This window comes from Rhinolophus sinicus, chromosome 7 (genome assembly GCF_057876585.1).
Source record: "Rhinolophus sinicus isolate RSI-liver-muscle chromosome 7, RSI-T2T, whole genome shotgun sequence".
NCBI lineage: Eukaryota > Metazoa > Chordata > Mammalia > Chiroptera > Rhinolophidae > Rhinolophus > Rhinolophus sinicus.
In genome coordinates, this window is record NC_142507.1 from 49,430,612 (window position 1) to 49,455,987 (window position 25,376).

Below are 25,376 nucleotides of genomic sequence, written 5' to 3' on the forward strand. Positions count from 1 at the left end.
ATGATTACCTGTTGCCTAAAACTTCAAACACTATTAGACCAGTGAACAGTATTTGGTGTGTTGCTAAATCAGAAAGAAATCACCATAAGCTGCATATGCAGTTGTTTTAGGTCTCCTGTTATGAAGCTGAGGGTTGACTGCAAGATTTCCAAATAGGAGAGCCTTTTTCAATTTTGAGACATCTCATGCCCAGAGGGCCTACAGACCATGGGGGTCCTTAGTCACCCATTGGCCCAGCTCGATTTTATCGGTCATCTGGAGGTTAATGAAATTAATGGGCATGCCAGTGTCTGATGTTATTTATAAAACAAAAGCAGTGATTAATTAAGATTTTTGCTCCCCTAAACCAAGCTCCGTTTCTAGTGAATGAGTGTGGGGATCAACAGTTTGAGCCACCCTAATGAAATGGGTCAGTGGGCTCCCAGGGTAACGGTCCGCCAAGAAACCATTCGGGGTAGAGGTAAGAACAGGAGATTTCAAGGCCAGGCTCTGCTGCCTCCCAGCCCTATTTAAGTACAGGCAGGTCACGACCTTTGTAATCCTAGTCGTCCATTTGCAAAACAATACTTCCTGCCCTGTTCCCATCTCAGTAATTGTGAGGCTCAAATGAGATAATATGGGACTGCGCTTATGAATTGAAGAGCCCTCGTCATCATCATCGTGTGGTGCCTTACAACTCAGAGTCACTCCTCCGTGCTGTGGTGGTACATTCAAAGGAGAGGGTATGTATTTAGCATTAAACATAGTACCAAGTAAGTCCCAGCCGCAGAGGTAGTCTCGCTTCACCACTTAGACTGCATCTTCCTCCCGATTGTCCCCGTGCCTCGTGGGACTGCTGGGGCTCCAGAGGAAGGACTGTGGTCATTGAGTCAGATCTGGTTTCAAGTTCTACTCCCCTCTGTGCTGGGCTGCCTATACAGGTATGATCCTGGAAACGCGGGATCTCTCTGCTAGTTACTAATCATAAGGTGAGGATGGTAACGTTTTCTTCATGATGGGGTCTCAATAAAGATGGTGTAAAGTAGTCACAATGACAGGGCTGGGCTCATTGTGAAGCGTAAGGCTGATGCAAAGGTTGCTATGGATGTTTCCCAGATGAACAATCACACAGAAAACAATGGCAAAGATTTTATTTAGCGGCTTTCTGTGCTTGGCACTTAGAAACAGAGTTCCGTGCATAAGGGCAAATTTTTATACACCTTTTCTTCATACATATTTTACATACCCTTTTTATTGCCCCCTTTTTTAATATTCATAATATTGAATTCCCCACTAGGCACATAAATACACTTATCTACAACACTTCAAAACCAAAACTCTTAATAATATCTGTATTATTTTACTTGGTATTATTTGCATTTCCACACCATTTTAAAAGTTTAGCTGGCACCAAACTCCACTTGTTTTCTTATCATTAAAGGATTTGAAGGGAAGGGAAAGATGAAGGAAAAAACCCAAAACATCAAAATGCAATGAACTATTGGATAAAAAAATGGAGATCTAAGGGCAGATGGGAGGATGTAGAATTCTGGCCCATCTGCAATTCCCTGGAACGTGACAGGATTTCTCCCGCCGCAGGGGCTGTGGGGCAGGTGGTCCAGGTCAGGTGTCTGGACCTGGCAGGTGAGAAGCCAGACCACGGTCGCCTCTGCGCTTGGTTTCATTGCCGGGATTGTAACACTCTTCCTTCTTCACACCGCTGAGTCCCCGCGAGGCTGCGCACTCGGGAACGGGGAACAGCACTTCCTGTCTTGTGCACCCCTCTTCTGGATCACGATGGTCAGAGCTGTGGGATGGAGATGCTTTCCTTGCCCTGGTTCTCTCTCACCAGCACCCTGACCAGGCACAGTGTCCCAGAGCCGTTGACTCATCAATAACCCCAGGATTCTTTCTATAACCTGTAGGGGGGACAGGAAGCAACAAACCAAAAGCAAACTTCCTGGGTGAATCAGAACTCTCGTCATTGCTCACACTTTCTCTCTCAGTCTTGCTCTCCGCCTCTCTCTTGCCCTCTATTCTTTCTCTCTCTCTCGCTCTCTCTCTCTCTCTCATTCAGCTGCTCTTACACCCTCTTTTCCACTCGGAACGTCGATGATATCATATTGAGTGAAGACAACCAAAGTTTTCAAAGCAATCTTTTCAAAAAGCCAAGTCCAGGTGTAGTACTGATGTCTTTGCACCCTCATCGATGGCAAGGGGTTCCAGGATACATGGTTCATTCCAGAAACGGGAAGCTGCAGGGGACAAAGGTTGGCAGCTGCTGCTAGCCCAGTCCATCTCGTGTGGTACAAATTCTGGGTGAAAGCACCCATTCTGGGCCTCCCTCCACAGAGTTCGCCCAGTTCTGAGTCGTGTGTGTGTGTGTGTGTGTGTGTGTGTGTGTGTGCACGCATGCATGTGTCTATGTACGGGTAGGTCTGTATGTGTGTGTGGCTAACTTTTCATGGCTGCTACACACTAGCATCTCCCTTAACATTATTATAAAATGATTATTCAGTTTCTTCAAAGGCCACTCTGGAGTAGACGATGCTTTATAAATCGAAGCTTTGGGAAGGCAGGAGAAGGGCCACCGAGTTGGAGGTGATTCACCGCAAGTATACTTCAGTGGCTTGAAAGTCTCTTCTTGTTCTTGGGTATATGCTTTCCTCCGCCAGAAAAAAAAAAAAAAAAAATACACAGTTCCTGTGTTTCAAAGGCATTGGGCTCCCAGGAGGAGGATCTGCCCATGGAGACGCCGGGGCCCTGGCTGCTCTAGGCTCCGTGTGCGTGGACCGGCCATTAAACCATGTGGACGGACATCTGGGAGGAGGAGCCGGGGACCGCCCCGTACTGCCGGCCGTCGCAGGTGTTAGTGGCCTGCTGGTTATTGGGTGACGGGCTGATCATGTGCATGCCGTGCTCCATCCCCGTGGGCAGGTACTGCCGCTCTCCGAAGGCCCCGTTGGAAGGAGAAGAACAGAGTAAAGTGCTTTGAGAGGCGCTCAGTTTTTCTGGGCTTGCAGCTAGCCGAGGGGAAGTGGGGAAATTGTATCCGTACAGGTTGTAAGGGTTGTGGAGAGAGAAGGCATTGTAGGAGCTCTGCTGCATGTGGCTGCCCCCGAACATGTGTGGCGAGGACGAGGTGGAGGCCGCGTTGCCTGCCTGCATGACATACTGAAACTGGGACGTGGGGAAGGACCCCAGCTGGCCGCCGTAGGCTTCCATCTTGCTGTTGCTAGGCAACGAGGGAGGCGTCGGTATTCCTGAGATCAGGGATGGAGTCCTCTGAGGCATGAAGGTTTCGGAGGGCTGCGTGGCTGAAGCAGTGCCACTCTGGAGCCTGTTGTAGCCACTGTCACTCAGCCCTGGGTAGCTCTGCAAGGCAGCCATGTTGCTTCGGGCACAGGGCGGGTAATCAGAGAGGTTCAGGTTACACAGCTGGCTCTCGCGGCAGCCCACGTTGAAAGTGTTGGGGGCCAGATGGAAAGTGGGAGGAGAACAGGATGGAGATAAAAGATGAGAAGAAGCTGACGGGGATGGTGTCCCAGTGCTGGAGGTGGTCGGGGAAGTGCCTGTGCTGCCTCCTGAAAAATAAAACATGAATGCCATTGAGACGGAGGCCTTTTAAGTTGTTGGGTCTGTCAGGCCAGATGCAAGCCACGCGGGAGGTGCCCTCAAGTGTCCAAGATGGGCTGACTTTTACAGAACCACTGCTTTCCCTTAACTCAGCAAACTTATGCTAAGTGATTCCACCTGTGAGTGCAAGCGTACACACACACACACACACATACACACACTCCAAAAGGGGATGAAGAGGGTTGACAAAAAAGAACACTACATTCTTTTGTTTCTCTAGGAACTAGATCTTAGTGAGTCTTGTTTTTTTAAAATAAATAAATAAATAAATAAACCTCCCAGTATTCACTTTGCCACTTCTCACCATCAACTTCCCTTTCCAGTAAGACGTGTGGTCATCAGCATTAAAATCCACTAGCTCACTTTTCCCATTCTCAGTGGAAATGCATTACAGAAGGACTGTAACCTGGCACTGTTGCCTACTTCCCCATTTTTAGTCTTCCACCCAAACAAATAGGACCCCAAATCTCAGGACCTTAATCTCAGAGGAAATGGGGTCCTGGGGCAGGGCGCCAAGTCCAGGCCGAGGCCTGGGAGGGCTGAGCAGAGGGGCTCAGGTAGTGGGAACTGGGGTGTGGGATTGAAGTTCTGTCATAGGAAAGACATTATGAGCACAATTATAAGAGCTCGGTTAGCAGAAAGCAAAGCGAACTCAAAACGAAATCATCCTGATCCACAGGCGCTGCTACTCGCCCTTTATGAGAGCCTGTCATCTCAGACTGGAACAAAGATTGTAAACGTCGTCTTCGGGTGTGATAAATATAACAAGAGACCAAACAGGTCATAAAGTCAGGGGATCCACATTCTACTCCCAGCTCTGCCACACTAACCCCCATCTGACCCTGGGCACATTGCTTTCCCCTCTGGGTTTCAGTCTCTTTATCTAGAAGGTGAGAACTTGAGTGAGATCAGTCATTCTCAAGCTGGCAGAAGCTGCAAGCTTTCAAAACTGCTGAAGTTCCAGAATCCCACCTCAGACTAACTAAATGAGAATTTCTGCGCGTGGGACCTCCATATCCATATTGTCTTAAAAGCTCCCCAAATAATTCTCATGTGCGGCCCACGTTGAGAACCCAAATTCCTTCTTTCAAAGGACCTAGAGTAGTGGTTCTTAAACAGGAGTGTGCTTGTGAAAACACAGGCAGCTGACTCCACCCCTAGAGTTTCTGATGCTGTATTTCTGGGCCAGGGCCTGAGAATTTTCATCTCCAGTAAGTTCTCCGATGAAACTGCTGCTGCTGATCTAGGGAACACACTTTGAGTTAGGTCCCTTTCATCTCCTACAGTCCCTGAATGTGTATTTGAAAGGGTTGCTCTTACGGCGTTTAGATATTAGAACTGGATTGGTGGCTGATGGATGCACCAGCAGACGAAAGGCCAGCTTAACCCAACCTACTTCCAGTGTTGTCTCATAGTTTAAGAAAGCCAAAAATGACCTTTCCAAGCCCCCCCTTTCCCAGGTCATCCACTTCCTGCCTTGCCCATTGGAAGTTAAAGACAGTGGTGAGTACTGGGTCTGCTGGAGCTTTCATTTGAATTCCAGAAGGAGTAGCTGCTTTGTCTTCCATACATAGGGAATCTCCTTCCTTCAGAGTGAAATGGGGAGTTTCCTGGAGTTGTTGAGAGCTGTGATTCCCCAGGGCACATCCACAGCTCAGGTAGGGACTCTTAGCACTTGAGCTGCTGTGAAGGGGTAAAGGCCATTTTAAGTGGAAAGGAGCAGGAATAAGGCTTTTATCAGTGAGGGAAATGTGAAGAAAACCAGCAAGATTCCAGATCCTGAGATGATGCAAAGAAGCCAAAGTGTGCCAGGCAGGAGGGTCCAGATGTGCAAATCGAGACACATCAGAAAGGACCTCAGAGTTCATTTTTAGCAGGAAAAAAAAAGGCGTCGGCCTACATCCCCAGATATGGGAGTCGTATTGGCTGTAGACGTACAAATTTAGCTCTTAGGTATTCATACTTTTTTTCAGAGTTCACTTTTGACAAAGCCCAACTAATACCATCTCCTCTGGTCAAAAAAATTTCCTCAGTGAATTTCCAAGGTAGCACTGGATTTCGTTAACAATAGCTGCTGATTTTAGAGTCATTTCAGGAAATCCTCCTTCCTTGTTTCTTGGTAATGCCTTAAATTCCTTTAAGAGAGGTAAAACTATTTTTCTTCCATAAGTGGAACTAAGGCCAACATTATAATACCTGTGGAAGAAGTAAGCCAGCCGCTGACCATGGCGGGGAGAACACCAAGCCCAAGTCCAGGTCCACTGGCCTCCATCCAGCTAATGACCACAGGCCAAGTGGGCTATGTCATCTGTGCAGTGAGGGCCTCAAACTGACAGGTTCAGTTTCCATCCTTCCCAGAATCGTGTTCATGTCTGAGGATTCAATATACTCTAACGTGTGGACGGCCAATAACACAGACTTTCCAAGGAAGGAATCCTTGCAATATAATGAAAGCATCCTGGAAGGGGAAGGCTGAGAGGATGAGGAGAGCACAAACATCTCCTTTCTCGTTCTTGTCACTGAACAGCCTCGCCTGCAGGGCCTTACGGGAAGCTTCGGAATCCGTTTTCTGTAAGCGTGTGCTTCCCCCTACACATTTTCCTCGCCTTCCACCCTAAATGCCACGAGCTTCCGTGAAATAAGTGCTATGGCACAAACGGGGAAACTTGACTCCAGCTGTAAAGAGAGTTGTGTTTTATAGGCTCTGTATCTGGTCTCCTTTCTTTGAAAGTCCGGCCCTGCTCTCCCAGACCTGGTGTTTATGTCGCCCCCCAGGAGACCCCCGCTCAGTACACGGAACTGTCCCGGGATAGGTATGCTCCATAGGCACTGGCCTGTAGCAGGAAGTGCAGGATGGACCAGATGACTTTTTACAAGTCTAAATGGTTTTCTCGGACGGCCCACGATGGAACGAATGGTACTGATTTAAGGCCTCAATTGGTTTCACTACAAAAAAAAAAAAAAAAAATGAAGGGAACTATTAACAAGTTACAGGGATTTCTGCTGAGCAGATGAGAGGCACATGTTACAAAGTTTGTAGTCAGCTTGCTTAGGCTTTTAAATGACACTCCCTGGAAATGAGACTTGGTGGCCTGCTGAGCCTCAGGGGGTGGGAGCCCCCATACGAAGGAGCATTTGAGGTGGGCAGAGCAAACCTGTCCAAGAGAAGGTTACAGGGCTTTCATTCACTTCGAAGAAATGCTCAAATGTAAAGTACTCAATACGGATAATAGCGATTTTTCAGAGTCCACGGAAAAAGAGAAGACTGCGGTCTTCATTTTGTGGAGAAGCAAACCGAGATACTGAGAGTCTTTGCTCTCCTATGATCTAACGTGTCAGCTGTTAAACAAGGTTGATAGTGCCAGCCAAGTGCTACATAAGCATAAGGAGACAGGCCGCCCTTCCTGTGCATTTCAACACTTGGCATCGAGGCCTCTCATCGCACAAAAGCTAGGGCAGAGTGGGAGGCAGGCCACACGGACACGAGGGGTCAGAGCCGCATGCCTCCCTCTCCTGCATCGTGGTCTCTTCCCTTCACCCTAATCCCCTCTGTACCCGCCGGGTCCAGGTGCTCCAGGGCCCTGATTTAATCTTGATTTAATGGGTGAGCATGGACTGCAGAGTCCGGTAAAGCCCCAGCCCAGCTGTCTTACTGACCTTACCAAGTTAGTCTCTCCATACAAATGGAATTACAGTTATGTACGTGGCAGGGGTGTTCTGACAAATAGATGAAATAATACACATTACGAAGTGCACCTGGATATGAAATACTTGTTTCCTTTCGTCTTCCCTTGTATGAGGAACAAAGAACCGAAGGAAGGAAATGGAATCTTGGGGCACTTGGGTTCTGCTGGGGCTGGCTCTCAGGTGTGGCCTGACCATGTTGCTGACCAACGTGCCCTGTCAGGCACTGGTGGGCATGTTATGTCACAACTACATGCCCCGAAGTAACAGGCTGGAAGAGGTTCGTGGCTCTGAATGCTAGAGCACTGGGCCTGTGACAGTTGTGGACCCATGAGGGCCATATTCCCAAAGGCTAAACCAACTCTCTCTCTCTCCTCTCTGAACTCTCTGTCCCTTCCCCCTCACCCCTGCCCGTGATGGAAATGGGAAGCCCCATGTCTCCGTCTCTTCTCAGATCAAACAAAGCAGAATTGAACATAAGTAGGTCATTTGGTGTCTCTCCCACTATCCATGAAGGTCTTAACCCACTTTTGAGTGGTGACTAAAATGGAATGCCCATGACTTATTTATTACATAACTGAAAGTTTGTCTGCTTCATCCCCTTTCACCTTTTTCACCCATCCCGCCACTCCCTCCCCTCTCACAGCCATCAGTTGGTTCTCTGTCCCTGTAAGTCTTTCTGTTTTGTTTTATTCATTTTTTTTCGTTTCCCCACGTATAAGTGAACAGGGATGTGACGTACAACCTATGAAATATAGTCGATAATAGCATAATAACTCTGTACAGTGACAGACTTCTAGTGATCACTTTTTAAAGCATATAAATATTGAATCACTACGTTGCACACCTAAAATGAATATAATATTTTGTCAACTTTAATTTTAAAATAAATGAATGAAAAATAAATAATTCAGTTTTTAACAATGTGATGCCCTAACTAGCCAACATCTTCCTGGCATTCCAGGATCAATCCCCCATCCTGTCTGCATTCTGTCTTACCATTGGCTAGAACTGAGGAGGTAGTCATTAAAATTGATATTCAACATTAATTTGCTCCAGTACTCAAGTCTAACAGCCAAAATCACCAAAAAGAATACATGCTTAACCGTGAGTCCATACAAGGACAAGAGCCTAAATATACTTGTGTTCCATGAAGACAAGTTCATGTGACTGTGAAAATCCTGAAGACCGAAACTCCTGACTTTTGCATCTTGAAATTGATCACTTCCAGATTGTAATGTGGAGACTTTCACATACAGTTTCCTTTAGGGTTTATTTTTTTGTTGTTTTTCTCCCCCCAAAAAAAGCTGCAAAACAGTAAAACAAAACCCATCTGGGCAAGTAAGGAATAAATTTCCATGTAATCACTTGGTTCCATGAGCCAGACTCTTCCCTCCTGCAACTTGATGGCATCTGTCCCTTTGAGGCTTTCAAACAGGTAAGAAGTACAGTGGGAGCACCCCATGGTCCGATTCCAGGGAATTAACCCCAGCAGCCACAAAGTTGAACGATCACAGCCCTGTTCATCCCACGTAAGGAACTACCTTTGGCGAAAATGAGCCAAACCCTTCTCAAAACGTGAATGTGAACCATTACAGCGCTAACAGCAACTGTGTGGTTTCAATCTTAGAAACTGACTCCTAGTGCATCCTTCTCCATAAAATTTCAAGACATGCCTAGATCCCAATCTCTTCCCTGTAGAACAGCTTTTCATGTATTCGCCCAATTCTCATTTCTCACACTGGTCTCTCTGCTTCTTAGAAGACCCCGTTTTACGCCTGCCACACTCCCTAGGTAGACTGCCCCCATTTTTTTCACTTTCCATTAACTTGTTTGTTTCTCTGCTACTTGTTTCACTGCCTTCCTTGCTGCAGTGTACGTCTGTTGTTATTGTAATTTAGAACTACTCTGCCTCTCTCCTGGCAATAGGACACGGTTTCCCACTGAGAAATACCCCCTCTCCCACTCTCACCCCTTCCCCCTACCTCCAGGGAAATCATGTTACTCACACCTGCACAATCAAGGCATCATATTCCCCACTCCACCCCCCACCACAGTAATTGGTTCAGGGGTGACTCAATTAGAGTCAATGAGACTTAGTGAGATTTTGCTAGAAACCTTAGGAGAGAGGCACGTGACCTTTCCCATCAGATTTAAACCTAAAAGGATGTAGGTCCAGGGCTGCCGGCAGCTATGTTACCACCCTGGGGAGCCTGAGAATGGAGTCAGGTGGGAGACGATGACAGTTTGGAGTGGGGTGGTGGCACGGGCGATTAGAGATGTGGATGGATTTAAGAACTTGGTAATAGTCAGATACGGTAGGTGGGAACGGGGTCGAGACACATCCAGGATGATGAATGGCTGGTGGTGTCCTTCCCTCAGTAGAGGGCGCCGAGTCTCTGAGGTAAATCATGGCCTCCATTTCGGACACATTGAATATAAGGGACTTTGGGGACAAACTAGAAAACGTAAGCAATAACTGTTTGTTTTAGTGGGTTGTTTTGAGATGCTCTCTAACCCCTGTCCAGAGATCTTCGTGGGCATTACTCCTTATCTCAGGGATAAATGAGATTTGCAGAAATTGGCAATCCTTGAGTCGTTACAGTGGTCACACAGTAGTAGTTCAGAGGCTGCTGCTACCCAGTCAACTGTCCTCCTTTCCCAATCTTTTACTAGTATGAATTTGCTCAGTATCTGATCCCGCTCCCTGACCAACCTCTAATGCAAATCCACACCAACAGAGAGACCCTCAGAATCCTAACTTTTAACTTCCTGACAAACAGTAAAACACCCAAAGGTGTTGAAATCTGTCTAGTGATACCTGCTACCAGGTGAGGAGAAGGGAGGGCTTCTGTAAATGGCAGGTCTCCTCATTCCCACAGATGGAGACATACTGCCAGCTCTGGTGTCACTGGTCCAGGATGGGTCCTTTTAGCACAACAGTTGTCAAATCACTTGAAGACGCTGCTCACAAAAGCTCTCAGGTGTGTCCATACAAACAGGATTGAACGTGGCCATAACTGAGCGAGGCTGTTATCTCTTCTCCTTTCTCAGCATTATCTCAGTCAACTTCCCCAAGCGTGACTAGTTAGTCCATTTTGTCCCCGACGCTAGCAATGTTCAAGGAGAAGTCATTCCTGAAATATAATTTCTATCTCCAGATTCTCCAAAAGAATAAATTCCCATGTCTATTCTAAATGAAATGAAAATGTCTGAAGACTATAGACTTGACTTCATAAAAATGAAATACAGACCTATTTAGAGTTAATGTGCAAGTTGTTGGAAAAAAATCATCAATTCGAAGGATTTGTGTGTGTGTGTGTGTGTGTGTGTGTGTGACATTAAAGCTGTAATAAGTTAAAAAAAAAAAAAAAAGAAGAAGAAAAATGATGTGGTCTGGTGGAAACTGTCCTGTCAAGTACGAGATCCACTCCAGAATTCTCAACTCAGTCCTGCCACCATTTAACTGCAGATATGGCACTAGACTGCTCTATGCCTCAGTTTCTTTTTTGTGTAAAGGGCAGAGGCTAATGAATCCCATGCATTCTTCCCGTAAGAGAAAACAACTATAGAGAACACCCATTCGATCCGTTTTTAAAAACAGAAGGATTTGAGTTTTCGCAAAACTGGCTAATTCACCTAAGGGCTCCCCTTGAAATGTTGTCAACAGATGGATCGAAATAAAAGAGAAATAAAAATGACAGCAAGGGCAGGCTGAGAAAAGTATCCTTAACCTCCTCCGAGCAGAATGGTTGATCCAACCTCCAGCAGCGGTAGCCCAAAACTGTGCTGAGGTCACGTATTGGACCTGCCAGGTGGTCACGTGTTTGAAGCTCTGAGGGAACACGGACACCTGTGCGAGTCAGTCATTATCTGGATTTGAGGTTCGGCGCCAACGCTACCAATACCCTCATCCCCAAAACGGAATTGCTACATGGTCAGTCTGCCACTCCAGTTCCCTCCAGAAGCTCACCACCCTCTGCTTCTTCTAAGACGCAAAACCAGTTCCACACAGACAGCTGTGTCTCTTTTCTTCATTTTATGAGTGAGACTGTCCAGAGTTACTGGAATTCTTCGTTCTTAAGGGAAGAGGGCATGGGTATTGTTACTTTTACGTCCTTTGTGAACGTCAAGAAATCAAGCCACATCTTTTGTAATAATGAGAATTTGGATAAAGTTCAGTGTATAGTTCAAAACTGTATTCCAATTAAACTATTTAATAGAGTCTGGGCTTTTCCGCTAGCCCGTCCCACTGCCATATGTATCCAATAATTCAAGCTCCTTCCCCACCACCACCAATAAGCAGGGGAGTCACTGAAGAAGTGTAACGTTGTCTTTGAAAGTTCAGTTTCTCTCAAACCATTATTTGCAAAGTGTCCACAATACATGTTCCTATCGATACATTTTCAGTAGAAGTACCACTTAACCTGCTATCTGTACACCTGAGCCACTCACGCAGGTTCCCCATTCATTCTGCACCTGCCCCGTGGCCCCACAAGGTGGTGAAATGCAGGCTGTATCCCCAGCCTCACTCCACGTCCACACCCATACACATAGTAGGTGGTTATGCCCCAAGATGCAGTCAGTGACGCTGCCTACCTGAGCCACAGTGACACCCAGTGACCTCATTCAGTGTTCATTAGGTACTTCCTGGGTGCCAGGCCCTATGGTAAATCTTAGGACACAGCCGTGAGCACAGTGTAAGCACGAATGCCTGTTCTCAGGAACTGGCAGTACCCCTGCCAACCTCTCTTACCAGCCTGCATGATACAGACACCTCCTTAGCTAGAGCTTGGAAAGTCAATGAGTAAGGCAAGGGCAGATAAGCAAGAAGCCAGCTCAAAACTAAATAGGATCAAGTAAGTGTCTCTGCATGATCCGTTTTAATTTCTAACACATATTTCTATAAATGGCCTCACGAAAAGTCCCTCTTTTGTGGGTGAAGAAACCAAGCCCCAGAGAAGTAACATGCCCAAGGTTATATGGAGAGTTAGTGGCTGTCAAAGATAAGGGACCATATTTCCCAACTCCCATAAAACCTCTGCCTCTTCAGGGTCATGGGGGCCTCAGAGCGGTGCAACACCTGAATATGTATTGACCTGTTAAGTCACTTCATATGAGGGGCTTCCATTTCTCTTCCACTTATAAAAAAAAAAAAGATAGAAATTTTCTAGATCATTTGCCTCACTGGATCCCTGTAAAAATGAATGGTCTAATCATGTGTTGAATAATTAATCATCAAGAAGGCAATTTCTCTTGTCCCTGATCCATTTCCTCTTATGTATCCATATGCAGAGACCTGGGGTGGGGGTGGGGGGGTGAAGACGATGATGATGACAATTAGCATGTACTGAGTGCTTCCTACATTTTGAAATACGTTGTCTCATTTAATCCTCACAAGAATTCTATTCTAGTCTCCCACTTTGCAGATAGGAAAACTAAGTGTCAGAAAGGATGAGGGGCTTGACCAAGGTCACAAAGCTAGGAAGGAACAGTGTTGAGAACCTAACCCAAGTTGTCTGACTGCAGAGCCTATGCTTTGAATCTCTCTATTCATCTTAATACCTGAGCGATTTTAGCATTTTTGGTTACAAACCTATTTTAGTGTATAAATTGCCCAAAGCCCCCCTGAGCAGGAAATGTAATATAATGTATAGTCAGTCCAGTCCTAGAATGACCTCCCACATTACAAAGCCACAAATTCAAAAACTAGGATTCTATGAATGGTGACCATTTGATGGGACAGAATAAGCACGATCTGTAATTTTAATCATTGTCACTTTGGGGCAGGAAATGATTGGAGAGGGAGATTCATAAGGCGTCTGACACTCTGGACAGCTTTCACTCAGGTATCCAGGTGAATGGGTAAATGCGCCTGGAAGAGCCACTGACTGGACTGAGAAAAGGAGTTGAAATCTGCCCATGAGCCATCTGTACACATGGCCAAAGATTTCCCATCCTGAGCTACAAGGGGAGGGGGTATTAGAAATTGGATGCAAAGCACAAAGCAGTGGGGGATTGGGGGTCCACCCAGCCCATCAATTGAGAAGCGTGTTGCACAGAAGCAAAAGGAGAGAGAGAGCACGAGTTGCAAAATTCAGATGGGCTTTTGGCAGCCGCCTTCTCACTGTCAGACCTGGAGCAATTTATTCCCACTGTCCAGAGCTAAGTCTTTTCTCACCTACAAAACTAGAATAAGAAAACTGGTAAGACTGCCATGAGCAATAAATGAAAAAGATCTCTTCAAATACCAAGGGCTGCGTGAATGCTTAGGGATAGAAATGAGCGTTTCACCACTGTCATTATCATGAGCATATAACCTCGCTTTTAGGAAGGGAGAGAGAATTGGGGGTGCCGGGTGAAATGCTGCCTCTGGACTGGCCTAGTCGCACAAGTGAGGATGCTTTAGTTATTTACGGAACTACCAAGTTCTCATCGCTCAGTGGCTTGGCTTGGCTTGGCTTGGGGCCCGATGTGCCGTATTCAGGTCAGCTCCCACTCCTCCCCAGCTCTAGCACTGGGCAGAGGCTTTGCCCCACGGCTTTACCTTGCTGCTTTTGCATGGTAGTGAAATCCTCAAAGGTGAGTGTGCGCACAGGGGGTCTCCAGAAGGCATAAGTCTCCATGATGGCTTCCAGTCCGGTTCTGCAGAGAGAAAAGCAAGACACTGTACATCGTCCCAAGAAATGCACTGACGTTTTAAAGATCCTGGCTGGTTTGTCTGGCTAGTGGTATATACGCAGGCACTGAGAGATGGCACCACCAGGGTAAATTAGTCTGGCAGAGCTCAAGGCACCGATGACCCTGGGTAGCAGGAGGAAGAAGGAATGAACCCAATTCAGATTATTTGCAAGCAAGTCATAACTATGATGGAGCTGCACTCTGACCTTGCTTCAAAGGAGGTGTGGCATGCATGGAAAAAAACATAAGTGTTAAAGGTCAAGGTCACTAATGTCATGAATAGAGTTGAGCAGAAAGTAGCAGTGGCTGTTTCTCTAGCACAGGACGACATCATGGACACAGTCTGTCCCAGAGTCACCTCCCCCACTAGGTGTGTGGAGTCAATGAAACCATCGAATTGCTGTGGCTTTAAAGGCTCCTTAAATCAACAGAGACAAGCGAGTCACTAGAAATAAAAGGAGAAATAAGCAGCCAAATACACTTGAGTTTCTGTTCAGTAAGAAACACCTTCCTGAAGCCAAAAAAAAGAGTTTGGTTTCAGAAATTACACCCCAAGCAAAAAAGAGCAATACTTTTCTGCAAATATTTATCTATATTGTGTAATCTAATAATCAAGCTGGTCTTGGAGGGTCCAACACTTGGGACTGTCAGACTTCTGGAAACATCCAATATTTTACAAATCCATTAAGGCTTCTGTTTCATTGATATTGGCAATTCCATTAATTGTACTATGCACACACTGTCTACTTGACCCTTCAGTAAATTCTCTCTGGATCATAGGTGTGAGGGGCGGAAGGACATCGTTGTACCAGAATTAGCCAGCTTATCCCAGACGTGTTCTTGCTAAGACTCCACATCCTCAAAACAGTATCGGGGGGGTTTCATTTAAAGTTTTGAACACAGCTTCTGATTATTGACTTTTCTTTCAAACTAGCTACTTCTGTCTTAAGTGGAAGAAGAGGACGTACAGGGACTGCGGGGAAGGTAGGAGGAGGGTGGAGAAGGGGCCTAAATCACCCGAATATAACCTGGTGTCCCTTCCTGGAAAAGACAAGCTTTCCCTCTGGAGATGAAACTTAGGCTGCCTGTTCTTCTCCCTAGGTAATACATTTCCAGAGTTCTCTTCGGTTTTGCATACCAAGAATAAAGTGAGAAGTTTTATTTTAAGTGAGAACAAATATCCTTTCCTTAGACATGACGATGAGATCCCCTGAGGCTCTTCTCAGATGAGCTGCTGATACACTGATTGGCTCTTTTTGTTGGAAAACGTCCTCTCTGAACAGGCCTCACTTGAACAGTTCACTTTCTAAAGTCTTCTCTGGAATCTTGGAGGCTTTAAATACACCAATGTTGGCAAATCAAACTCTGTATTTTTAGAAGAGGTTGAGAGGAGAGGGTGTTGCATGGTGTTTATTAGCTGTTAATCTGTTAAAAGTAGGAATAGAGGACATCTCCACGTAGTCACCCTACATTAATGTCGAATACAGTACATGAAACTATTTGTGGAGAGAAAGAGTCCAGGCAATTAGAGCGTTCAGAATAATAAGGGGATAGGCAGATAAAGCCATGCTGAGCCTTGGCGAATATGAGAAATAGATAGGACAGGTTTAGGTCTCACTGCCTTCATTTGGAATGTTGGTGGCCCCCCAGAACATCTTAGGGTTCCCTTCACTGCAACTGGCGAGGTCTTTATTATTCCACGTCCTATTCCATTCGTCCCAAGACCACGTGCCAATGATGGGTACAGAATATTAGCTCAAAGAACAGGCCCTTCGCCTTCCATGAGGTGATAGAAGACTGGGAAGTAGCAATAACAATGCCGATATCCTGCCAATCTGACGTTTCTTAAAGAAACAGAAGATGAACTTGGATTTCATTTTCAGAACAGGCAGAAACGCTCTGGAAAATTAATGATGTAATAATTTTATGTAAAGCAGTCAGCTCTATATAGGATAATGACCATTTATCCATTTATCCAAATCTAAGATCTAAGTGAAAAACTAACTTAAGTTAAAGAACCATAGATTTAAAAATTGGGGGGAACTGTGGGCGTCATCAGCTTCTACTTCCTATGATACCATTTTGGATGGTTATCCAGCCTGTGTCAGAGTATTGCCCAGGGAAAATACTCAAGTTTTTTGACAGATCTATTAGAAAGTTCTTTCTAACCTGGGGCTGAAATCTCTAATGTAACTTTTACTCTCTGGTTCCATTACCACTGGGAAAATGGTGAGAGTGCCAGACATTTTCCACAACCTCATCAGGAAGACGTTCCTTAGCTGTGAAGAATGTAATGTATGACTCGTCACATACGGATGCACCCGTGGTCCATCCAGTTCAGAGGTCATTTTGGTGGTGGAATTGTGGGGGAGGGGCTATGACTATCAAAACAGAATGGCCAAGATCACACATTCCTGACCACACTTTCTTTACTAATCCACTGTGGATTCATCTCTCATCAATTGATCCTAGACCCTAACTGAATCTATTTATAGAGTCAGAGTGTATCTTTTTAGCAAAATTAATCCTATTCGTTTACTATATGCCGCCATCTTGTTTCTCCTCAAACTGCATGAAGCTTCATTGGACAGAGCTAACTGTTAGAAAGTACTGGTTCTAGATATAAGGATTTGGTGAAGCGCCATGGCAAGATAATTATTAGATCCCTCGCCTCTCTCCACCACTAGCTTGTCTACTTTGGATCCCATAGTTTTTTTGCTTTTTTTGTTTTGGGGTTGTTGTTGTTGTTTTTATGTTCCAGGGCTTAGCAGAATGCCTGTTTCATGGCAAGATCTCAACTGATATGAGTCATTATTTCATGAACTTTAACCAACATTCGTTCTCTAAGTCTAAAGCTTAGGGAAAAAACTTGATGTGAAATCAAGATTCCGAAGACAGAAGGGATCCGCTAGTAGTGGAGACTTGGGGGTCGTTTCAATAGCCGACTACGTCTTTCTCCACTCGGGTCTCAGAGAGGTTTCAGGTTTCCTTTGATTTCTTCCTTTCCGGTCCTGGAATTTCTGACCTTCAGCAGAGACTGAGTCCCTCCTCTCGTCTTCTCTTACGAGAGCCCTTGCCCACCACCCATGAACACTTTTAGCTACTTGGATGTCTACTTGAAGTTTATCCTGAGGGACACACTGTTTACTTAGTCACAACATTATACCCTAGTTTTGTAAATTGTCATCTCAAGGTTTTTAAAAGTGAATTCACTGTCTAACAGACTTTTTGAAAAAAGCTGTCTTAGGTAACCACATATCGTTAACATGTTCCACACACAGAGCCTCTCCCGGTTTGTGACCCACCCGAGACCTGATGTCATCTCTGAGGTTTCCAATCAGAGATGATCAAATTGGCAAGGGTTCCCTTCTTGCCTTCTTTTCCCTGTTTGCGCCAGTGACAACAGAGGCCAGATCCAAACCCCCTTCGTACATTCCTTTGGCTTTAATCACCTCTTTGATTTCCAGGCCTTTTCTCTTTAGACTTTTCAGGCTGCTCACTGGCCAAACCAACAGAATGTGCTGAAGAGAAGGATGAAAAAGAAGGAGAGGAAGCAAGCCAAGAGCTCTTTAGCAAATTGGTGATGTCCCGACATAACTGAGTTAGAAAAGTAGCCTGTGAAGAAATAGCCTTAAAAATAAAAAGTTGGGAAGGAAGGAAAGAAGGAGGGAAGGAAGGAACGAACGAAGGAACGAAGGAAGGAAAAGGAAAGGGAAGGAAGGTCTTCCAACCAACCTTCTCATTTTTAAAAAAAATGCTGGAACATCCCTTTGAAGTTCAGCAAATTTTTGATAATTATAACAATAATTGTCACTATATTCATGAACCTGTTAGACAGCACATCAATGCATAGTTTCTGCTTTTTATTTGTCTTGAGAAAGAGAGTTGCTTTTTACATTTCTTCCCTTTCTTTTCTCTGTAGTTCTGACTTTTGACTCTTTCCTGTACTATTTGCTGGTGATACTGGTAACAGAGGGAACATATGTTAGGGGTTGATAAGACCCTCTGTCATCTGTCAACAGAAGACAGCCGAGGGCTAAAAGAAGTCTGCTGAAGCGAGGTCTTGAAATCATAAAGGAGTTATCCAACCAGGGAAACAATCATGCTGGGTTTAAGAGATACAAAGGCGGAAAAGACTAAGGTCTTTACCCTCTAGGAGTGTCCTGTTCAACAAAAAGAGAACATGTATTCCCTATGCTATACTCTACATCCCGTGACTATATATATATTAAATTATAGTTGACATAGGGAATAGAGTCAGTGGAATTGTAACAGCTATATACGATGTCAGAGGGGTCGTAGATCGGGGGAAGAGGGTTATCACTTTGTGAGGGAATATAAATGTCTTACTATTACATTGTTTTGTACACCTGAAACAGAAACAAAAAAAAGGAAAACGTCCAAAAAAAAAAAAAAAGAGCATGTAAATGACTAATTTCTGAACTCTGTGACAAATGCCACACTAGAGATATGTAGAAGATTCCATGGAGCCCGGAGCAAGAAATACTTCATATACCCGGAAAACTCAAGGAAGATTCCAGTTATTTGATCTTCCTAGTAAAGGGTGCTCAGCAGTTTTCCACACAGGCAACAGGCAGAAAGAGCTTCCCTAGCAGAGTTCACAGTGTATGCAAACATGGAGGGATAAAAGAGAAAGCATATTCTGGGACCTGAAAACACTTCATGGTGACTGGAGTTCCAGTGCAAGATGCGGGGTGTGGGCACCAGGGATCGTTCTTCCATGTTAGGTGCTTGGATTTTATCCCATGGGATGCACTGTACCCCTGATCTCCTGCCCGTTCTCTTCCTGTTCCAGCATTTTAAAAGACACAAAACCAGAATATACTATTCTTTCAGATCTAACTACCATATCTCAGCATTCTCATCCTTTTTCTTAGACTGTCTTTGGCCCACTTTGGCCTCCTTCACAGGATCTGGAATCGGTTCCTACATATAGATTCCCCAGGGTATTTGTTGTCCACAGATATTCTAAAAGACCTCCCAACTGAGGTCTACAAATTGGCAAAAACAAACAAAACAAGTTATCATTCGAAACTTGGCTTTAGATGGTGCGATGGGTACACCTACACGAGGAATTGGCTGTCACTGATGTGCCTTCAGTGGTTTGGATGCACAGGTGTCCAAGGGACAGATGCTTGGAGTTTAGTTAAAATTGTTCCTTACCAAGTGGTTCCAGCTTGGGAACCCTGTGCCCACTTGGAGTCTGAATAGGTCGGCATGGCAGTTCATGAGGAGTTTTCACTGCCTCAAGAAGTACGATCAAAACCCATGAGAACCTAAAGCAGGCTAACCAAAATACTAAGCTTCTTTGCCTCTGACTGTAACAGTCCGATTTGGTAATATAACTCACACGAGGGCAGATGAGCACGAGCTCACAGGCCGGGCTGCCTGGGATGACATTGCAGCCCCGCTGCTGCTTACAGCAACCTGGGCCAACGTATTTAACCATTTCATGCCTAAGTCTCCTATCTGTAAAATGGAGGTCACCCTGACACTACTACCTCCAAATTGTTCCCGAATAACTGCAGATTGATTGACGACAAAATATATCAGAACAAGAGAGAAAACATAATGAAAGCTCAAGGACCGTTGGTCTAAGTCGATCAAAAAGAAATCTCACCAGCTGCTCAGGGCTGCGACCTGTAACGAGAGGAAACACTTACTTCGCTGGAGCACGAAGCTGGTGTCAGCCCTCTGGCTCCGGATCGAATGTGGAGGGATGTGTGTGTTACCTAATTCCATTTCTCAGTCTCTCCTCACGGAACCAAAAACGTGTCCCTCAAGCCCCTGTAGGCCTCATTATCTTGCAGATATTTCAGACTCCAATATGTTAGCCATTAAAAAGACGTCACTCTGTCAGATGACACCATCCCTGGGCAAGAGCCATAGATAACAAAACAACTGCCAACCTCCCTTGGCAAACCCACATGGCCAAGAGGACAATGGTGGAAAAGGTTCACGACAGAGGAGGGAGAATAAATAACAAGGCCGAGAAAAATGTTAAATCCTGGCTCAAAGACCGTAAGCCAGGGGGCATGATAAACGGCTCTGGCTTGGGGGTAGGAGAGGAGTCTGGCAGGACGCGGCTGCCAGAGTCCGGTCCGGGGCCAGCTCCCTTGAATTGTAAATGCAGCCGTACCTGACAGGGAGTTCAGCCCTGACAGGTCTGCTCAGTGTCCCCCACTGTGCCAGGGATAACAAAAGAGTATGCAAAACCTACAGAGGCTAGAAAGATTGCCAGGAAAGAGCAAGGGGAGATTGGCTGGAAAAACAGCCAGTGGCTCTAGGGAGAACAAATGAAAATACAGAAAGTGAAAGGGAGAAAGACACTTGGAAAGTCGCGCTAGTTGAAAGAAGGCAAGCGGTCCCCTCCCTTGCTCTAAGCTGGTTGTATGAGCCTTCAGGAGCGACAGGGTACCCGGGGTGGGCCAGGGCGCCGTTGTCTGCTGTCTGGCGAGCTGTGCCTCACAGAGCGGAGTGACATGGTTTTTCTGGATGCTGACTGTCATTGCTGCATTTGCAAATTCTGCAAGCGAGGACCTCACTGCACTCAGTTTTACCACCAGTAAAATGGGAAGCACTGTACCAATGCCAGCAACTCGGAGATTAAAAATGGACAGCCCGGACCACCAGTAACTATGAAATGTTGCTATTATTTGTAGACTTAGAATTTGAATGACTAGAAATAAATAGACTTACATTTGAATGACATGGTTGAACTGTATGAAAATTGCTGATATTTTACCATTCTTGACCTACAAATGCAGTAATTTTATATGTTCAGCTTAAGAGATAGATAGGGTGGAGACAAGATTCGAGATACCCGGTGGTAATAGGGAGCTGTAGTAACAGATGGGAACTGACATTCACCTTGCACCCTTCCTTCCCCGACTTCCAAACAAAAGGTCTTGCTTTTGGGTCTAAACAGAGATGAACGGGCGCCATTTCTGGGACAACTTTCTAGCTGACTTTTCCTCTTCTGTTACCTTTGGGCACTCTGATCCCTCATCCCTCAGCCCTCTTTCTCGCTGCACACTCGTCTTGATGGGGTGTTGTGAGGAGGGGCTGGGCCTTGACTGGGGTTCCTGTCTGCCCAAGGAAGTGGTTTTTCATTCCATGAACATGGCCTTGGCATAGCAGCTGCTTGCACGGGGTCGCAGGAAGGTTCTTTACTCCCAAATATTTTCCTACCACCAGTAGAGATTCCTTCCTTTGGGTTAAGTATGTGCCTCGTGAAGCACCCTCTTCCAGCAGCGAGTACATCCCTTCCTGTAATGCACTTAATGGCTCCATTTTTAGATCACCGTCCCCTGAAACATGTAAAGGGATACTAGGCACCAAGAGGGACAGCCGCCAACCACATTCCCAGCAAACAGAAGTGCTGGCTGAGAATGAGCTCAGACGGCGATTGCCTCCTACACCTCATCGGGCAGGCCTTACTGTTTTCTCAGTGAAGGGCGACCTTTGCAAACTACTTAGCTATATAAACCAACCTCCCCGATACAGGGCCTGCCACCGGCTCCCTTCTGACAGTTTCTAAGTTGTGGTTCAAGCATCCAAGGGTGGCCTCCACAGAGAAAGAGGTAACCTAAGAAGGTCCACCAACTCCCTGAACTACAGAAGAGCCACTCTACCTGGCACCTGTCGTGGGACCAACAGCCGTGGCTTCTGGGCGCCATACCGGCTAGGAGTACGTGGAGGAAACCAGGTCACATGGAACAGCCCCCCTTGCAGTTGTGTTAGATGCAGTGGAGACTGGGCCTAGGGTAAAGCCCAAGGTCAAAGATAGGATGAAGGTGCTGACCTGTGAGAACCCAGAGTCATGTACTCCATGCACTTTTAAAAGAAGTTCGTAGAACCTCTCACTCCCCAGACAGATCAAAATTTTAATCCTTTCCTTTTTACATCTATGTTTGCTTTGGAGGAAGTCCCTGGGGATGATATAACATTTCCCAAGCTGACGTGGCTGTTCTGTGAAATCTCGGCAGCCGCTCCTAACGGGGGCAGGCCTTTCTCGTTAGCTGTGTGCCGAGAGACCCACGCAGCCCTCCTGCTCCTCCGCTGTCCCCTCCACAATGCAAGGGCTCCGTGGTTGTAATGCTCCCTCTAGCTGAGCACGACAGGCTCTCCTGGCAGGACAGGTGCGCTCCGAGGCTTCTCCTTGACCGTGAGACTCGGTAAAAAGGCTCTTGCTTCTCTTCAGCTTCATGGCCTTTGTCTTCTCTTGAGAACCGGCTTCTCACTGGAGTGGCCAACCCCAAAGATGTCATTTTTTCTCTGCTTGCTACTGAGCAGCCTGTCTCAACCAAAGCTCATTCTGTGTGGGCTCAGCCTCTGGGACCCCTTCTTTCCTGAAACTCACAGACTCTGAACGTCACTGGGTGTCTTCCTTCTCCAGGGAACCAGGTGGCACAGACATGTCCCCACCGTCCAGAGCCAGCTCAGATGGCCGATGGGTGTGTGTGTGTCTAATCCACATTTAGGGGACATGAGTCTTACAGCAGGACTCCAGCTCAGATTGGAATCAAAATTGCCCCGAGTCTGTGAACTAAGCCTATTTATAGATTTACTCTATTCCTGTTCCCTTCTTAGCTGGTATGCAAAACTAGCTCCCCACTGTTGCCGAACCTGAGTCGCCCTTGGTTGAGGTAAGGCTTTCTCACTCCAGAGTTCCTGGTTTTTAATTTCTCTGCCACGTAGCAATTCTGTCTCACTGTTTTGTGACTAAACAAATAAGTATTATTTTCCGCTGTATACATGACACTACAGGAAAAAAAGAAATCTAAGAATAGAAACCTGAAAAAGGTACAGGTCCATTCCAAGGAGCTTAGCAGGGGCAGAGCCCAGGAACACAGACCACAGGACAGGTCTCGACCTGAGGGAACAGGAAGGCGCACTGTCTCCTGCTGGGCGGAGACATCTCCCTGAGGGGACTCCGGATAGTGTGCCCTGGGGCTACAGGTCTGAGCAAATATATACTGACACCTCACACCCAAAGCCAGACTTGGGCCACATAATTTCTAAGAAATCTAGAAGGAGGAACAATTTAGAAGTAAACAGTTTCCCTCCCATTGCAGATTCAATGTCTGGAAGCAAAATCTGTCAGGGTCTCCACTCCAAAACGCCCAGCTGGTTACTACTCTTCCCCACAGCGCGATCTCTCTCTCTCTCTCCATCTCTCCCTCTCTTCGTCTCTCCCTCTCTCCCTCTCTCCTGGTGGAGACTTCTAAGCAGGGACATCATCACATGGGAATGAAAAGTAGCAGCTCCATAAGTACAGTGTGAAGGGCGGCGACCTTCTCACAGTCAAGTGTGTGAAAGACCCTTTCTAAAGAGCAGGCGGAACTATGACAGGCTCTGATTATGGTGACACCACAGGACTGACCCTGTGGGCTCCGTGGGGCTCCTGCTGGGGTTCTGGAAGGCCCCAGGAATATCCCCTTTTGTCCTCATTCCAACCGAGAATGAATTCTGAGCAAGACCTCGGAGCCCGATGCAGCAGAGACCAAACTACCAGGTTCACGATTGATAAGGGTGTCAGGCAGAGGGGTGAGGGCTCCCCTGAAATAAGCTGACTCCCCAGAACGGTCAGCCTTCTCTGCTGGGCTTGCCACACCATGGAAAAAGCCCAGAAGGCACACTTGCTGAAGACAAGCACATCCTCAGGGCCCTCATCCCAACAGTCAGATCAGTCACTCTGGTTCCCATTAAGGGGAAGGAGGAAGCGATGGGGCTGGGAGCCAGGGGTACTTCCCGTGAATATCTCTTCTCGTTAAAATCGGAAGAACGGGAAGTAAGCATCCTCACCACAGCTCCCTCACGTTCTCCTCTACCCTCAGAGGACGCCAGGACGCCCTATGGTACAACGAGGTGAAGCTTATGGGCCAAGAGAGTCACAGGAGGCATTTAAAGCGAGCGTGCTAGGCGGCTGTGTCCCCATCTTCCCTCCTGCTCCTCCCTTCCTGAGCCTCTGGACCACACTAGGATGGATTGAGAGCGACAAACCTGAATGTATTTTGGTTTGAGGTTTGGCAAATTCTGTAACTCCAAAGTATTCCACAAATGTTTTGTGTTCTGCACAAACCAAAAAACATTGGCCGGGCACTTCCCCCCTAATTTTTAAGCCCATGTGTTTTTAAAGGAAATGTAATCCGTATGTTTGGGGTACATTTATATGCAACTCAGCAAACCATGCTCGTCTATGAGTCGTTTGATGTCTGAAATGCACGGTGAAGATCATAGATTTATAAGAACTCTGTTAGCACGAAAAAGGCAGTAGATGAAGCAATGAACTGAGCGCTGAGGTTGGCACAGAACCTCCCGTTCCCAGAAGATTTATAGATAATCCCCTGTATCCTCATCCATCAATCTTTACAATCTGCGAAATGGCATTCATAAGTCTTGCCCTCATCGGATCCTGCAGGCAGCTAGGGAGGATTAAAGTGTGATTATCAGGTAATTGTGAGCGTTTTAAAGAGAGAATACAAGGGCCACTGTACTTGCCCCAACACGTTTATTTTGATCGAGCTTCCCAGAGCACTGGAGGACAAACGTGGCTTCTACCTTTAATGGTTCATCCTCGCCCCATCGTGAGACAGGTGACTTCCATGTCATTGTGTCACAGTTTCACCTGCTACGGAAGTTCAGCCTGGCTTCCTGTCCTTTACTAGGGCACCCCTTGTTCCCAAGGATAGAGAGTGGATGACAAGTCATGGGAGAATGTACAAAGACAGGCAAAGCACATACAGGTTGTTTTATGTGGAATATAGAAGACTCTGGGTACTTGAGTAATATCTTTAAGTAGAGGAAGGATTTTTAGAGAAAGAGTTCTAGTCTCTATATCTGTTGAAAATGAAATAAGTCAAGTTTAAATTGTTAGCATGATACAGCACAAAGTACACAGGCTTTGAAGTCAGGTGGGCTTGGGTTTAAATCCCTGCTCCAGCCTTACTGTGTGACACTAGGAAAGCTGCTTAAGCTCTCTGAGCCTCAGTTTCCCCATTTATAAAGCGTAAGTTTTACAAATGAAGATTAGAAAGAACATGAGGTCTGGAACACAGTAAGTGTTCAGCCACTGATAACTTCTATAATTACTAATATTACTCAACATAGCCTTCAGGTGAGACTGGGACATAATGAGGAATTATCATGTCATCAGAAAAATAATGAAAGAAAGCACCGAAATGGGCTAATGAAGATCCGTAGTTCTGCCTCCCTGGAGTCCTTACAAAGAAGAGCAGTTCACCAGGCAGGACAGACAAATAACTGTGTGTCCTAAGCAGTAAGACTCTCACCAACCTTAAGGCAGACACAGGCCAGGGCCAAGTGATATGTCAGGGTCCCTTCTAGCCCAGTGAGGAGACAGAAGGACCTCA

The 25,376-nt window shown here is 46.1% G+C and overlaps 1 protein-coding gene across 3 annotated transcripts in view; it reads right to left on the reverse strand.

Annotated features, from left to right (window-relative positions):
* Positions 1 to 1,113: 1,113 nt before the first annotated feature.
* Positions 1,114 to 25,376, reverse strand: part of TBX15 (T-box transcription factor 15) — a 113,056-nt gene continuing 88,793 nt past the window's right edge. For all 3 annotated transcript variants that reach the window (XM_088799527.1, XM_088799526.1, XM_088799524.1), the window contains exons 7-8: positions 13,847 to 13,944; positions 1,114 to 3,563 (exon numbers count right to left, since the gene is read on the reverse strand). In XM_088799527.1, coding sequence (XP_088655653.1) covers positions 2,779 to 3,563; positions 13,847 to 13,944 — 883 coding nt within the window. In that variant the 3' untranslated portion in view covers positions 1,114 to 2,778. The remainder of the gene's footprint in view (positions 3,564 to 13,846; positions 13,945 to 25,376) is intronic.